General features: G+C 36.4%; 1 protein-coding gene across 4 annotated transcripts in view; it reads left to right on the top strand.

Annotated features, from left to right (window-relative positions):
- Positions 1 to 18,117, top strand: part of CERT1 (ceramide transporter 1) — a 115,782-nt gene that overhangs the window by 10,357 nt on the left and 87,308 nt on the right. For 3 of the 4 annotated variants that reach the window (XM_037163410.2, XM_037163409.2, XM_037163408.2), the window contains exon 3: positions 14,801 to 14,917. The exons of the other annotated variant lie outside the window; for it this stretch is intronic. In XM_037163410.2, coding sequence (XP_037019305.1) covers positions 14,801 to 14,917 — 117 coding nt within the window. The remainder of the gene's footprint in view (positions 1 to 14,800; positions 14,918 to 18,117) is intronic. 4 annotated transcript variants of the gene reach the window in all.

Below are 18,117 nucleotides of genomic sequence, written 5' to 3'. Positions count from 1 at the left end.
TAAAGTGCCTGTCTCCTGGGAGCTCTCTGTGAAAGGAAGGGGTTACCAACTTCACATTTTCTTGAAGTGACTCTTATCAAACCTTGGCAGTGGTATAAGATACCTCTTTTCAATAATTTCGACTCTTAAGTTCCTTCATCTAAGGTTAGTTTAAAGGTATTGTGATGCATGGAGAAATGCAAAAACCAAAAAATGGGGAACCAGAGAGCAGGAAAGAAGCAAGCTGCTGTCTTGAGTTTTTTATAGACCTATTTGTTTAATTTACAGCCATTGTTTGCCCATATACTATACCCTAGAAGTTTTCCTACATATATTAAGATTTTAACCCTTAAAACTTTAGTTTCTTTTTTTTATTTTAAAAATTTTTATTGTTCAAGTACAATCATCTGCCTCCCTTCTCCCATGTCTTCCCCCCACCCCAGCCATCCCCACCTCCCTTCTCTAATTCCACCACCCGCCCCCCATTTTGTCCATGTGTCTTTTATAGTTGTTTCTGAAAACCCTTCACCCTCCCCCCCGCCCCGTTATCATCTCCCACCTCCCCTGTTAACTCTTAAAACTTAGTCTCTACTGAAAATTAGTAATTAAGCAATTATCATTCTTTAGCTTGGCAGATATATGAAGATATTTTGTAACTGCTAGAAATAGACATTTACTGGCACATATAAGACATTTTATAAACTCTAGGAACATAGTGCATAGACATAAAGTCATATAAAGGCAGTGTGTGTTTTACCTAAACCAACAAACTTAAGCTAGCTTTTATTTACTAAGGATTAATCTTAGATGACATAAACTTGAAAGAGATTTGTGTTAGTTTTCATATTTCTGACAATTTTAGAATACTCATTTCTTATAAATGCTTGCCTTAACAATACCATTTGTAGGTAGAAAATTGTCTCACATATACAACATATAGAGAGAGAGACACATACAGACAAAGAGACCTTGCAGCCATGGGGGAGAAAAACTCACAAGCTTATTTAAAGGCCATTTTTAATACTTAAGAGAATTTAGTTGACTTCTAAACAACATCACAAGTTGACCTATTTATCGAAATCCTCTTTGAAGCTTTGAAAGACCAACTAAATAGGTTTTTCATATATTCTGCCTAATTTTATAGCTGCCTTTCTAACTGTGCACAAAATTAATTTAGAAGTATCAAAGGATCTTCATTTTGGCCATCTCAGTATTAATGACAGGCTGACAGTCATGGGGCTTGTCAGCCTCAGAGGCACGATTTTCCATGTAAATTTTGAGATCTGTAGAGTTTGAACAAGGTTGGAGGAAAAATCAGCCCGGATGCCTTCGTACTTCGTATAGGACTGCCCTATGGGGGAGTCCTATAGAGATATCCAATATAGGGTGTCTTTTCCTATGTCTTTTCCTTTCTGCCCTAGAGGAACATTTTCCTTAGGCAACCCCACAAAGCTTCTTAGTCACCTAAGGATTCCTAAGCAAGGGTTAGCTAGAGCTTACAAGATGCCACCAGAACCACAATACTTGGCAGAGCATGAGTTCCTCCCTCGGGCCCCCTCTTGGTGTGAACCCATTCCAGGGAGCCCCACCATTCTCCCTGAGGCTTTCCCCATGGCTTGTCTGAATCAGCTGTGCCACCACAGTAGACAACTCCCAATGTCTGTCTCCGCTACTCCAGATTCAAGGGTAGGTATGAAACAACTGTTATCACCCTATTGGCTGTTTGGGACAGGGAAACAAGTTTCCTTTCTCTTTTGAAGCTAAGGGAGTTTAGTCTCTCATTTAACCATCAAAGAGTTCAGAATCACTAAGCAGTCTAATAAGCCAAATTAAAAGCAGCAACCCCTATTTATTTATTTAGTTTGTTTATTTTACTGTCCCTAGGTTATCTCAACCCTTATCTACCTTGATTTTCTAAGAACAGCTCTAATAAAGTCATGGCCACCAACTTAATGCAAGGAGGCCCTCAATTCTGAGAGAAACTCACCCAAGTTCCCCTGATGTGAAGAGCTGGTGGGGCACAAAGGGCTCTTGCTTGTACCTAGCACCTGGTCCAGATTTCCATGGTAGTCTAGTCCTGGATGGGCTTCTTTGGAATCCTGCTGGCTATGCTAAGTAAATGTCAATGTAAGAAACGTCCAAACCTGTAGAGAATTTTTTAGTTTATTTGAGCCAAACTGAGGATGTATGTCAGGGAGCAAGATTTCAAATGCTCCTCCAGCTCTTGCACTGTAGTACATAGTCAAAGAAATGGCTAGGCAAGTGAAACAATTTGAACACTTTGAAAGGAGAGATTAGGAAGATACTCACTGGACTAAGTAGTAGTATAGAAGGTAAGAAGGTCAGTGAGGCAGCAAAATCTGAGTGGTAGTCTTAGATACAGTGATACAGGTGTAGGGAGAAACACAAGCATGTATGTTTCTGAATTCCTTCAGCTTTGAGTCCGCCCATTGCCTGTGGGCCTCCAGGTTCATTGTTATATATTTCAAGGAAATTAGAAAATATGATTGAATTTAGTGAACTTCTCAGAATGAAGTTTACAAATAGAATATGTATTTAATTTAAAAGTGTATTGCCAATATCTATTAAATAGGCATTTTTTCTTTCTTTGTTTTACTTTTCTTAAATATGGCTTGTTATATATATTACCTCATCTCTGAAGACAAAAAATAAACATTAATGATGAATTTACACATATGACACCCTTATGAAATTGATTTATATAGAAATCTGGCCCTGGCTAGTGTGGCTCAGTGGATTGAGCCTGCGAACCAAAGGATCGAGGTTCGATTCCCAGTCAGGTACATGCCTGGGTTGCAGGCCAGTTCCCAGTGGGGGACACACGAGAGGCAACCATACACTGATATTTCTCTCCCTCTCTCCTTCCCTTCCCCTCTAAAGATAAATGAATAAAATCTTAAAAAATAAAAATAAATAAATAAAAATTAATTAAAAAAAGAAATCTGGACTTGAAGCATTGTGACTTTACTGTAACCATTCATTAACATTTATTAGTTGGCAAGCCTAGTGTCTGAGCCCACCTTTTCTGTTAGAATTAGGTTCTCATTTAGTTGGTTAACTCTTATTTAGTTTAACAGTTAAGTCATTCTTAATATGTTCAAATCATGTTCCTTGGCTGTGTGGTATTAAATTGGGTGAAATACTTTGAAGGGACAGGGTATTTCTTGAGAGAATTTGTTACCTAGAAATAATCCTTAATGTGAAAGAATTGGGAGAAGAAAAGCAGTACGCTTTCACTTTGTGGAAAATGAATTACTTGTGCCTCGATTGGAGATTGGACCTACAACCTTTTGGTGTACAAGATGAAGTTCCAACCAACTGTGCCCACCCAGCCAGGGGAGATCTGAAAAGTTTTTGAAGGTGGAATTGTAAAGTAATAAGTTATGCTATAGAATGATGGTCAGCAGATTGAATATCATCGGAGATGAGTAGTGCCATAAGTAGTTATTATAAAAGAACTCCACGTCAGTGAGAAATCCCAGCAATTGGCCTTTTATCAAGTGTGCCATGTTGCTATACTGAGCAATTAGTAAGAACTGAAGGAAAGAGGACGGTATATGCAACAAGTAAAAGCACTAGATAAGATACTAGATAAATATTTCTTATTTGGGGAGTGTTTGCCAGCGAATTTCTAAATAATTTAGAATCTTACACTAAGATTTATGCTTGAGAAACTAATGATACCTGCTTCACAGTTCACTTGGGAATATTATCTTCCATCTTTAAATAAATTGAGTATACTCTGATGATGTACCTTGAATAACTTGAACATAGTGGGAAATATTTCAAATATTTGGTAAGTTTTGAGAGGAGGAAAATGTAAAAAGGGATACCTATTGAAATGTGGGACCCAGAGTATTGAAATAATTTACCCAAAATTATATAATTACAAAATGTATTCATTTGCTAGGGTTGCCATAACAAAGTACCAGAAACTGGGTGGTTTGAAGAACATAAATTTATTGTCTCACGGTTCTGGAGGCTAGCAGTCTGGATCAGGGTGTTGTCAGGGTTGGTTTCTTCTGTTACTTGTGTTCCTTGGCTTTTAGATGTAGATACTCCACTCCAGTCGCTCCATTCATGTTCATACAGTACTTTCCCTATCTGTGTATATGTGTCCAAGTTCCTCCATTTTATTAGAACACCAGTCATATTGTATTAGGGGCCTGTTCTACTCCATTGTGACTTCATCCAAACTGATTACATCTCCAATTACCCAATTTCCAAATAAAGTCACAGGATTAGAGGTTTAACATACTATATAAATTTATGAGCACACAAACCTGTTACACACACAAAGCGTCAGAGTTAAGACTAGAACCCAAGCCTCGTGATTACCATCTGGTGTGGTTTTTTTAATCATATATCACTGAGCATAGGAAAAATGCATATTGAATCATTTTATTTTATGTAAGACTTGCAGGAACATGTCTTAAATATTTATAAAGCAACTCTTTAAAATTTGTGGTTTACTATTAATGCTTTCTATTAAATCTAATAAATGTGGTCTGTATTTTATCATTCAGGTTTCCTTAAAGCAAGGAATACACATAATTTGCTAGATTTACCTGCCTGAAGTAGTTAACAAGAGGCTTGTTTTCAGTTTTTTGGAAGGTCTTTTAAGCTTCACATACATCAGTTTTTGCTTAGTGCTTTTTTATTTAGTATTTTATCTTAATTTCCAAGTACTTAAGTATTATTCAGGAGTTCTGAACTCAAACCTGGCTTTAGATCTTGGCTCTGCTTCTTATGGCTAGAGGTACCTTTGGGCAGGTAATTTAATTTCTCTGAGCTTCACCTTTCTTAACTGGTTAAAAGTGGGGGGATAAGATCTAAGAATGGGGTGATTATGTGTATTAAATGAAATAACATAAAAGCACTTGCACAGTTCTTAGCACATGGTAGGCACTCAAATTTCTTTAAGTTTTTTTGTGAAATATTTGTAGTGGAAATAAAGCCTGTTTTAAGAAAAGAAAGTATAGGAGAAGCCAGCAAAACCTTTTATTAAAGGGGATAAAATGCGGCTGATTTGTTAGAGCCAGGTATGTGTCATATCATATTTGAACACATGCATCCCTATAGGCATGTGCCTTTTATCAAGTGGTTCTCTTTCACTGCACACACATGCACACATATAACTTTTTACATGCTCTCTGAATGTTCCTGAAAGACTGTTTTTTCCTTGTTTCAATTTTAAAGAGGTATGTTATGCTTTTTTAAAACTCAGGTTTATCGAGATATAACTTGTATCCCGTAAATTCACCCTTTTTAAGTGTACAGTTATAGTGTTCACAAACGTATACAGTCATGTAATCATTACAATTAGAATATAGACAGTTTCCATTACTCCAGAAAATTTTCCCTACCCAGTTGTAGTAAGTTACTTCTGGCAACAGCTGTTCTTGTAGTTTTGCCTTTTCCAGAATGTTATATAAATGAAATCATCCAGTATGCAGCTTTTGGTGTCTGGCTTTTCGTCTAGTGTAATGTTTCTGAGAAGCATCCCTGTTGTTGCCATATCCCCAACTTGTTCCTTTTTATTACTGAGTACTGTTCACAGAACGCAAGTACTGTAGTTTGTTCATCTGTTCACTACTTAATGCTTATATATTTCTATCCCATTTTGGACTACCATAAGTAAGACTGCTCTGTACATTCATGTGTAGTTCTTTGTGTAAAGATACGTTTTTATTTTTCTTGGGTAGATACCTAGAATGGGATTCCTGGGTTATACAGTAAATGTATGTTTGAAAAGCTGCCAAAACTGTTTTCCAGGGTGGCAGTGTCATTTTATATTCCTGTCAACAATGAGAATTCTGGTTGCTCAACATTTTTGTTAGCTCTTGCTGTTTTTTTCATCTTAACCATCCTAACAGATATATAGTAATACTTCATTGTGTTTTCTACTTGCATTTTCCTAGTGATGTTGCACATTTTTCCATCTGCTTGGTCTTTGTATCTCTTTGGTAATATGTCTGTTCATATCTTTTGTTTCTGTTTTTTTAATATTGAATTATTAAAGTTCTTATATATATCCTAAATACCATGATTTTTATCATATTTGTATTTTTATAATTATACAAGTTTGGCAAGTGTTTTCAACCTAACAGGTTGATTTTTGTCACAATCAGAAAAACATTTGAATGTATATTTTGCTGATGTTGTGCTCTGAATTCTTAGGAGCCCATGAAGGCTCTTTATCTTCTAGTATAGTTTTGCAAAGATACCATTATTATTGGTTTTTTGAGCAAGACGCAACATTTTTCAGGGTTTTTAATTTCATTTTAATTTTTTAGTTTGGGTTTACCATTGCACACTCTTGTTTAATTAAAGCAACGAAGACTTAGGCTTTAAATTACCTCCTAACAACTCATGGTGTAGTGAATTCAGGAAGGTTGGTATTGCTGTTGATCTTCATTGGAGTGAGTGCTACGGAGTCTCATTGGTTCACTGAAGGAAGAAAACCATGGCTGATAGAGAATGAGATATTGGTTCCCAAGTTAGACTTTATACTATCCAACATTTATTTGTTTTATAGTTACACTTCACCACTAGTGAGGGGTCATCACTTTAAAAAGATCACTTAATAAATTGACTGTAAGAAACCAAGAGACCAAGCAGCCATGACCAGTGGAAGCTCATCCAGAAATTAAGGCACTGTCTAAAGTGATCATCATGTCTTGGCGGTGGGATACAGGGTCGGGTAATGATTCCTGGAAACTTACATATAAACCCAGTTTTATAAAGTAAGTTTTCTCCTGTTGTAAAAGAATTCAGGTGGCTTCATTTGGCTTTTAAAAAATTAAGAAATGTTTCTGGGTAAAGATGCATCTATTTTAATCTTCTTACCCATTGAAAGAGTAGTAAAGAAGTTAAAAAATTTAACCCGAAAGGGGAGAACAGGTGAAGAGACAATGGAAGATATCATTTTAGAAGCTGGGAAAACCGGCCAAGATGGAGGTGTAGGTGGAAACATTTTGCCTCCTCGCACAACCAAGTTTAAAGACAACAAAGTTTTAGTAACAAAAACGCAACCAAAACAGACAGAACATTGATCTGTACGGAAATCTGACAACAAACTATTCAGCCAGACCAGTAAGAGGGGCAGAGTCAGTGGCTGGTGAGCAGGGTCATGTAGGATAAAGCAGACAGACTGCCCCAGGTGCACAGGTGGCAGTTGGCAGATCCCCAGCGCGGGGTGGCAACGGGCAGACCCAGTGAAAGCACAAGGTGGCTGGCTGACTGCAGTCACACATTCACACTCAGATAAACCAGGCAAAAAAAAAAAAAAACCCCGAGCCTTGAGACAGACCCTGCAACCCAGGGCCCCAGCACTGGGAATTAAAGCCTAAAAGCACCAATTGGAAAATGTTCAGGGGTCGAGGTGCCAGGAGAGGCTCCTAGGCTCACAGAGAGTTCTTTGGAGAGACCCACAGGGTCCTGGAGGGTGCACAAGCCCACACACCCGGGAACCAGCACCAGAAGGGCCCAATTTGCTTGTGGGAAGCAGCTGAGGGGACTGAAATATGAGAGTGGAGCAAACGCTATTTCTTCCTCTCTGACCCCACTCCCACATACAGCCACTGGGTTGCCCTGCCCTGGTGAACACCTAAGGCTCCACCCCTTACTACATAACAGGCACAACAAGACAAAAAAAAAATGGCTAAAACAGAGGAACAGATCAAAGCTCCAGAAATAATACAACTAAGTGACCAAGAGATAGACAACCTATCAGGTGCACAGTTCAAAACATTGGTGATCAGGATGCTTATAAACTGGTTGATTTTAGTCATAAATTAGATGAACAAATGAAGGCTACACTAAGTGAAATGAAGGGAAATGCACAGGAAACCAATAGTGATGGGAAGGAAACTGGGACTCTAAACAATGGAGTGGACCAGAAGGAAGAAAGAAACATCCAACCAGAAAAGAATGAAGAAATAAGAATTCAAAAAAATGAGGGGAGGCTTAGGAACCTCCAGAACATCTTTAAACATCCCAACATTTGAATTATAGGGGTACCAGAAGGGGAAGAGGAACAGCCACGAGTGGAAAACTTATTTGAACAAATAATAAAGGAGAACTTCCCCAATCTGGCAAAGGAAATAGACTTCCAGAAAGTCCAGGAAGCTCAGAGAGTCCCCAAGAAGGTGGACCCAAGGAGGAACACATCAAGGCACATCATAATTATATTAACCAAGATAAAAATGAAGGAGAGAATCCTAGAAGCAGCAAGAGATAAGGGGACAGTCACCTACAAAGGAGTTCCCATCAGACTGTCAGCTGATTTCTCAAAAGAGACCTTCTAGGCAAGAAGGGGCTAGAAAGAAGTAGTCCAAGTCATGAAATCCAAAGACCTACAACCAAGATTGATCTATGCAGCAAAGTTTTCTTTTAGAATGGAAGGGCAGATAAAGTGCTTCTCAGATCAAATTCAAGGAGTTCATCATCACCAAGCTCTTATATGAAATGTTAAAGGGATTATCTAAGAAAAAAAAAAGATAAAAAAGATGAACAGTGAAAGGACAGCAAACTCACAGTTACTAAGAACCACACCTAAAACAAAAGCAGACTAGGAGGACAGCTAGATCAGGAGCAGAGCCATAGAAATGGAGATCACATGGAGAGTTAGCAACAGGGGAGTGGGAGGAGGAGAAGGGGGGAGAAGGTACAGAGAATAAGTAGCATAGACGGTAGGTAGAAAATAGACGGGGAGGGTCAAGAATAATATGGGAAATGTAGAAGCTAAAGAACTTGTGACACATGAACATAAACGAAAGGGGGTAATGGTGGGGAAGGAATGGGACAACTATAATGACATAATCAATAAACTATTAAAAAAAGAAGCTGGAAAAAGTAGGGACAAGTACTAAGTTATTTAGTAGGCCTGAGAAGCTCAAATTCTAAGGGATCAGTTTCAGAAGCTTAGAAGTAAATTTACATAACAATCACATAATATTTAGCAATACAAGGTACCTCTTGAAATAAGAATTTTGGGGTGGAGGTTGTTTAAAATAAGGAGGTTGCATTAAATGTCAGTTTAAGAAACAGTTGGATCCCTAGATTTTTCTTCTCTCAACTCTGGCAGTTGAGTGATTGACCTACCCCTAACCTGCCAAAGATGGGAGATTTATTCTGTAGAGAAGATAAAGCAGCAGTCTCTGGGCTAGTGAGTTGGGCGGTAGGCACTAGAAACACTTGAAAGCAAGGAATCGTATTCAATGAGGGAGATTAAGGAAAGTATGCGAACTGGATACTGAGACCTCACTTTATCCCATCTCATCACAAGAGCTTTGATATTTGAACAGCAAGAGCATCAAGAGGAGAGATCAGAGGAGAGAGGAATTTTCAGTGAAAGAATTCGAGAAAAATTCATAGAAATAAAGGACATGAGTTTCCACATTGAAAGGGCCAAGTAAGGTCCAGCATGATACATGAAAAAATACCCGTATTCAAGATACGTCATTGTGGTGAGTTAGACAGCTGGAAAGACAGATGGTTCTGGATGCTTCCAGAGGAAAAAAAACAATCACAACAAAGGATGAGGATTCAAAACGACTGTGGACTTCTAAAGAACAACACTGGAAGCTAAAACACAATGGGCCAGGCCTTCATTTTTCAGAAGAATTATTCTCAACACTGAATTCTGTATCTAGTCAGCCCACCAAGCAAGTTTTAAGGCACATAAAAGCATTTTAAAATAGTAAGGTCTTTAAAAAATTACTTTGTGGTTTTCAAAATATCTTATTTTACAGATACTTACTCAGATACTTACAAATAAAATGGTATGTTTTGAATCTGCTTCAAAATAATCTACCTGCCTCAGTTGGTTAAAGTATTGTCCTGATAGGCCAAGGTTGTGGTTTTGATTCCTGATCAAGGCACATTCAAGAAGCCTTGAATATTGATTTATTCACTGATATTTATTCAGTGAATAAAATAAGGGGAATAGCAAGTTGATATTTCTCTCTTTTCCCTCTCTCTAAAATCAATAAATAAAAAATTTAAAAGATATATCCACTTGGGAGGGTGTGTACTAGGGGGATTTATAGATGAAACCAGAGTGACTATGAGTTAATAGCTATCAGAGCTGAATAGTAGTACGTGGCATTTTCTTATTTTTATTTTTGCGTGAATTTGAAAATTTCCATAATAAAAAGTAAAAAAAAACACACAAACATTCTACAAACCTTCTGAAAAATGTGCCCCTTTAAAACAAAGAAGTATTAAATAAGAGGAAGATTTGGCAGAAGATATTGTCCTTACATTGTGATCTCCAGGCCAGGTAGCATCAATATCAGCTGTGAACTTGTTAGAAATGCAAATTCTCAGGCCCGACCCCAGACATAATGAAGCATGAACTCTGGGTAATGAGGTCCAGCATTCTGTCTTAACAAACCTCCAAGTGATGTCAATGCATGCCAAAGTAAAGAACCATTCTTCTAAAGCAAGAAAAATAGCAATGCTCAAGTAAAGAGTATATATTACTAGTGGTTTGTTCCACCTCATTTTCTTAACTGCTTGCTCTCAACACCTTGATAGTCGATCTGACATTTAAACGAATGGAGTCATCATACATAAAGGCAGAGAAATTGCTATTCGATGTGCTGTTGGTGCTAGCAGTCTGAATTGACAAGGAGTGAAAAAGGTTCAGACTTTGGGAGACTCTTAAGTATACTGATTGTCTCAGAAATTGAGTAGTTACGGGGCGAATAGATGACCATCCCTATACCAACCTGGCTGCTTGTCTTAACTGGCACCTTGATATTCTTTGCTAACGTTGCTCATTGAATTTTGCATTATTGAGAATAGACTATCTTTCCCTTCCTCCACTATCAAAAGCCTGTCTTTCCTCTGGGCCCACTAGCCCACACCTTTTCAATAAATCATTCCTCATCTTTTTAACTGTAAGTTTTGTGTGCTTTTTTAAATGAACTGAGTATGGTAAGCATTATCTGTAGTGTTACTTCCTTTTTTGTCACAATAATCTTATAGCGAAGCTAAATATTATACTGTACATTTAATCTTTTCCTATATATGTTTTTGTCTTGTTTTGTCCCTTTGATTCTTATTATAAAAGAAACAGTAATTGCCTCCTTCTGTTTCAAGGTAGAAGGATTTCCATTAGCACAATGGTTCCTTAAGTAATGGGGTCTGAAAAATGAGGAGTCAGATGATTTCAAGTCTAAGCAAGTGGTAGTTACCTTTTCCAAAACTCTGGAATCCTATGAGAGGAGAAGTTTGGGGAACAGGGCAAATCAGGTGATCAGTTTTAGATATGTTGAGATGCATCTTAGGTTTTCAAGAGAAAATAGTAGAGGAGGCCAATTTCACTCATATGTGGAATCTAATGAACAAACTTAACAAGCAAAACAGACACAGACTCATAGAACGAGAACAAATGACAATAATGGAGGTGGTAAGGGGTGGAGAGATTGAGCAAAAAGGAAAAAGGACTATAGGACATGGACAACAGTGTGGGGATTGCTGGGGGGAGGGTGGTATAAGGGGACTAAATAGTAATGGAAAAAAAGATTTTAAAAAATTATAATCCAAAAAAGAAAATAATAAAGGAAGCAACTGAGTAAAAGTCTGGGGGCCAGGGAAGATGGCTTTTGATTTTGCAACCATTTATGTTGCCTGCTCCACCCAATCTTTTCTATGGTTGGCAAAATGGTGGTTTTTCTACTCTACAAACTCCTACATTTATCAGCATTCTACTGTAAAAAAAACCCACAAAAAACAGCCCCTGTTGTCCAGTTTATTATCAAAATGGACTCATTATTCTTGATTTATTCAGTGGATTATAATCCATTTCTGTACTTGTATATTTTGATAATCAAATTGTTCTATATTTGGCTAATGGAAATCCCTTGAAGTTCATTCCCTGTTCCTTTTGACATGCCTCTGTGGACCACCCCCAAAGCACTTCATTACCTTTAGGCTCAAGATTTTGCAGATTCATCCTATACATTACCTGCCCCATTCCGCAGTAGTCTTGGTTGCTCTGGGTAGGGATATGGTATTAAAATGGGGTGGGAGTCTTAATAGTCAGTATAGACTTTGCCTTAATTTTCCTGCTTTAAATATTGTACCCTTTTCTTCAGCTTTTCTTGATAGCCCTTAGTTTAGGGGTTCCTTAAGTTCAAAATACCTAAATAGAAAACCTCTAGTCTTCTGCTAGAAGGATAATTTGACTATTTTTAGAGATGGTATCTAGGCAGACTAAATATTTCTTTTAATCAGTCCTTGTATTTGTAGCTTCAGAGGAATCGAACTTCAGGTTACTGATTCTTATTCTTTTTCTTTTATTCTTTCTGTGGCTCTTTGACACAGATAAACTTGCTACTTAGCCTGTCTTCTCCCCTCTGTACACCTAGGTTTCCCTAGTAGCCTGTGACATATCAGTTTGCTCGTCTCCTTTCCATCTTCTAAAATTTGATCAAAATCTTTGTTTATCAAATTCTTCTATTTATTTTTCCCTTTATTTCTCTGTCCTAGTCTAGTGCCTTTTCTTGTTATTTAAATGGAATTTGATGAATGAATGAATGCAGGTGAATACATTTAGTCTACCATTTTTAACTCCAAGTTCTACATATTTTCAAAATTAACTTTGTTCTTTAACGGAAGTATTACATATAATTTATAGAAAAATTTATAGGTAAGGAAATTAAGACATTGAGCTCTAATCATACAGTTTTAAAGTAGTTACTGTTCATCTTTCATACACTGTATTAAAATTGCTGTATACTATTCCATGGAGTAAGTAGTCTCTTCAGCTTTTGGTTTTTTGTTTTAGGGTAGGTATCTTGTTAGATTGTTAACTGCTGTTGAAGTGAACTTCTATGAATTCATGTGAGATATGTACCATTATGATCAGGATGTGGGGGTAAACAATAGAGCAATCAGAAAACTCAGACATTTTTAGAAATAACCTAAAGAATTTTAAAGACTATGTTAGGAGAGATTTTGGTGGCACCACAGTTCAGGTTGAATGGGATGCAGTTTTAAGAAAATACAACTGAGTAGAAATCTTAACTAATCGTACCCTGTTTTTTCCTAAAGAACTACTGCTATGTCATATACAGACTTTAAGCCTGCCCTGTTTTCAGCCCATTTGCACCTACTGTATATTAATGAAATATTGGTGAGACACAGCAGAATGGATGAACCTAAGTGTTACAGTGAGTAAAAGCAGTGAAGCACAAAGGAATACATGTTGATTCCATTTACATAAATTTATAAAAGTTGCAGACAGCATAGTGCAAGAAAGCAGTTTTTTGGGCTACTTAGAACAGTAGACTGGTCAGTTAAATTATTTACTTGGTTCTTCGGAGAGTGTATATGCTTTACTTTTTCCAAGAAGCTTTTCTCAATAACTGGACTCCATTCTTAAGATTTCTGAATATTCGGCACTGAGTTAAATTTACAGTAGTTATTGTATTTATGAGTATTAAATGTCTTTTATGTATTCTCATAATTATCGAACAGGAAACACATTGTCTTGTTTTTTCCTTTTGCATCGTTCTAACATACTCTACCTCCTACCATAGTCCTAATCATGATGCCTAGCACATAGTGATTCAGAAAATGTTTTTTGTATACTTTAGCCAGTCAGATCACGATTTGTTGTCTTCATGTTAAAGATCTTATTTATTTATTTTTAGAGAGAGGGAAGAGGGGGAGAGAAACATCAGTCGATCAGTTGCTTCTCTTAGTCGCCTCGATCAGGGACCAAATCTGCAATCCAGTCATGTGTCCCAACCGGAAATCAAACCAGCAACCTTTTGCCTTGCAGGATGACACCCAGCCAACTGAGCCACACCCATTAGGGCTGTTGTGTTAATTTTAAAAGAAATTGTTTCATAGGCTGAAGAACACTGTGGAGTTATATTATTTTTGCTAAATAAACTGATAGATAAAAGATGATGCTGTTAAATGGGGAGAGAATAAACAATAAACTCTGGAAGTACAATGTGTAGCTTCTCTTCAGCAAATAAGTCTCGTTACATTGAGGACTTGCTGTACTCTCTATCTGATGGATGAAGACTTGGCACCTGATGTGATCCTGTCATATTTTAATTCATTGGGCACAAAAACAAGGATATAAAATTTTAATTTTATATATTCTTATGAAGAATGTAAAACACTGAACCAAATAATTGACATTTTCACTAAATTTTTACATTGTGATACAAGCAGTTTCCTCAAACTATCCTACATAGGTCTGATGTAATGTTCATTTTATCTCTGCTTTTTATTGAAAACTCTTCTCGCTATTACTTTCAAAGATATAAAAGCCTAGAAGTTAATTTGAGATACTTGAGAGGAAATGCTAACATCATTTTGTGATGAAATATAACAGTATCTTGTTTATAAAATTTAATGAAATCAAAGTCTTCATTATGAAAATTTACCTTATTGGAGGCTGTAAAAAAGTAAATGTCTTTCCCAAAACTTATTTTGGACCTTTTTTTAAAATTGTGCTTTGAGTAGTGTTTCCACTAGTTAAAGCTGACTAACTAAAAGCGTTTGATGAAAAATATTCTCTCTTTTTTTGAAATATGTTTGTAGTTTATGTCAGCTAATTTGTAGGAATGGTGAATAAAATGTAGTGTTTGGTAACTATGCCCTTGCCGGGCTCTTTATCTAAGACATCTTCACAAAAGTTATTTGCGTAGAAAAAATAAGAGTGTCCCACCAGCCAGAACAGGTATGTTCTTGTTTTTACTATGGAGTATGATACTTCTAAGAATATAATTAGTATTGCTTTTCATTTTCTACTTTTTTCCCCCCATAGCCTCATGATTTTGATGAGTGTCGATTTGATATTAGTGTAAATGACAGCGTTTGGTATCTTCGTGCTCAGGATCCAGATCACAGACAACAGTGGGTAGATGCCATCGAACAGCACAAGGTAGGGTCTCCGGTGTTTACCTTCCATCCTCTGATACACCATGTGTTACTGAAAAGTTGTGCCTTGTTTGGGTGGTAAAGATTAAAGCAGCACCAAAGTAAATTTTTGAAGTAATTTTATTTGTGACACTTGAGCACAGAGGGAATTAGCTATGATAAATATTTTTAATGGTTGACTAAAACAAAATATGCCCTTCTTAGTAAAAGAATACTTGATTTTCATATTCAGGATTTGCTTCATAGTAAGTCATTTAATCCTAATACTTAAAAGCTTCAATGTTAATTTTAGTAGTCATCTATACCCATTTGGGTAAAGTCTTAGTGTAAACATTTGCAAATCATTTTTCCATAAATGGAAACAGTTTTCTGTTATTTCAGAGAGAATTATTTAAGCTAGAATTCCAAAATCTTACTGCTTTGGAGCTGGGCCTACCTGGAATTAAACACTGCAGCCTACCATAATTTGTCGTGATAATGTATCTCATCTATACCCATTTGGTTAAAGTCTTAGTGTAAACATTTGCAAATCATTTTTCCATAAATATGAAGCTATTTAATAATAATCCTTTAGGAAGTCTTTCTTATATAAATATATAAGCCACATTCTTGTAATTTAAAGCTAGTCTTTGACTTCTATAAGTGGTAAGTAGACTAAAGAAATATAGGATATTAATAAATGTGCATGATTAGGTAACTCATTATATTATGGGAAAACGAGGAACAGGGAAAGTTATAAATCTACTATGCTATTCCTGAGTATGATTTCAAGAGAACTTTGCACTTGTTCACATGCTTGTCTGTACTTGTTCATTTGGGTTTCAGAGTTGTAGTTGAAACACCTGTTTCGGTTGACAGGCACAAAACATGTACACACACAAAACAAGAAAAACCAGTCTGGCCTGGGGTACCACAGGCACATTCTTCTTTTATATTAATCGTGTAATAGGTTTTTTGAAAAATTAATTTACTTTTTAAGTATATTTCATTGATTATGCTGTTACGGTTGTCCCAATTTTTTTTCCTCTGCCCCCCTCTGTCCAGTACCCCCCTTGATCATGTGTTCATTTTTATTGTCTCATTATTGACTCTGAATTTTTCCCAGTATAAAGAAAACTGACTGTGATACCCATCTTTTACTCCTTGTTTTAGCTTTAATATTATATTGGTTTTAAAACCTTTGTGACTTTTAATTATCTTGGTATTATTAGCTTTAGAAAAGTGTCTAACCATGGAAAAACCAGGGAAACAGTTTTCTGTTATTTCAGAGAGAATTATTTAAGCTAGAATTCCAAAATCTTACTGCTTTGGAGCTGGGCCTACCTGGAATTAAACACTGCAGCCTACCATAATTTGTCGTGATAATGTTTCTCTTAGTGCATGTAAGGAACACATGGGATTATATATTTAAAATTACTTACCAGAGTGGCTGATGTGCCTTCCCATTTATGACAGTGGAAAAAAGAATGAGCTTTGAGTCACGACTAAATTTGCTAAATTTTACCATGTTGTTTTTGGATGAGGAGTTCTGTATTCAGTGAGAGCGGCATAAATGTGCTCATAAAGAGAGTGGCCTAGTTTGGGTTTTAATCAGGGCCAGCCCTCTTAATAATGATTAAAGATGTTATTAAGTAGAATTAATTTTTATATTTTTAATTGAGATGACTTTTAAAGGCTTAATCGGTTGCTATAGGGCTAGTTTTTTCTATTTAATTAAGCATTTCTGTTTTTCTTTTTTGCATGCTCCCATTTTGTATTTCCTTTTTGAGTGAAGTATACATAAAACATATATTTCTTCCATATTATTGATTTCTTTGTGTCTTTGAACAATAGATAGAATCTTCGCTTCTCTTTCAGAGCACTGTGGTGTAAGCTGAGGTAACAGATTTTTGGTGAATTTAACTTCTTAGAAAAAAGGTTCAACAGTAGGGTTCCAGATACATTGTAAACTTTTCCTTTCTGATTTCTAAAGATAGTTTATTCATAGGCATGGAAGGAAGAATCATTGTTAATGGTTATTCTTATTACTACTTAATTACTTAATTTTAATGTAAAATACATGATACATGCCAACTAAGTAACCATATCAGTAAAAATTTAAGTTGCATGTGAATTCTACAAATAGAGTTGTTAAACTAACATCTAAGAGGGAGAAAATTCAAATGCTATCACCAGACATAATTAGCGAAGTTTTTTTCCATATACCAGAAATAAAGAGGGAGATATTTTCTAATTCATTCTTCAATATCACTAAAGAATGTTGACTGTAGAAATTAATTTTTTAATTTTACTATTTAAGCATGCATTGCTGTATTGCTCTTCAAAATTTATATCCAAATATTAAGTCATTGTGGTAATGTTGATGATGATCATGATAACTAAATAATGACTGATTGGAGTTCTACCATTTATTGAGGATCACCAAATACTAATTATTTTGTTTGTACTTCATGTGCTTTATTTTCTTCCTACTATCCTGAGAGGTGAGGGAAGTACTGTTTTACAGAAGAGAGAGCTGAGATTGAGATTAAAATTGAGTAACTTGCCTGAGACTATACTACTTTTTAGTTCATGGGTCCTTAGGATTCAGTTTTATGTTGATTCTGCTTTCTATCATTTACTGTTGGTAGACTAATGTTTAAAAATAATTTCCATAAGCTCACTTCTTGCAGGTTAGAGTATATCATTTGAGTTTTACTACCATATACATGTAAGACAAATATGAATTCATCTTCCTGCCCATGGGATGTCAAAAAGAACATTTTATTGTATTAATTAGTGTTTGAATACTAGATTCTGGGGTTTGACAAATAAGGGATTGAATCCTGGCACTCTTACTTAGTAGCTGTGTGACACTGGTAAGTTAAAGAAGGAAACATGACAGTCAATATGCAGGATCTGCCTTGACCCACTCCCCCCCCCAGGCAAAAGCAAAATAATGCATTCGTTATAAACCAGGAGTGTTGTACTTTAAACTTGGCCTGGGTTTCTGTGGGGGGGGGGCTCCGCCTGTAGGGCCCCCCCCCCCAGCAACCACAGATAAGAATAAGTCTACCAAGACATGATCTGCTTGGGGAGGAAAGGTGGCCAGTCTCTCAAAGGAGAAGACAGGACCAAGAGCCTTTTCCTCAGTGGGCTTTTATTAGGTTCCTTTAGCACAGGAATACAGGTAAAGTTCATTAATCATTCTCAGGCAATTATGAT

This window comes from Artibeus jamaicensis, unplaced genomic scaffold (assembly GCF_021234435.1).
Source record: "Artibeus jamaicensis isolate MK-2021 breed Jamaican fruit bat unplaced genomic scaffold, CSHL_Jam_final contig_373, whole genome shotgun sequence".
Lineage (NCBI taxonomy): Eukaryota > Metazoa > Chordata > Mammalia > Chiroptera > Phyllostomidae > Artibeus > Artibeus jamaicensis.
Note: the sequence above shows the minus strand (reverse complement) of the source record. Positions and strands in the feature narration are given on the sequence as shown.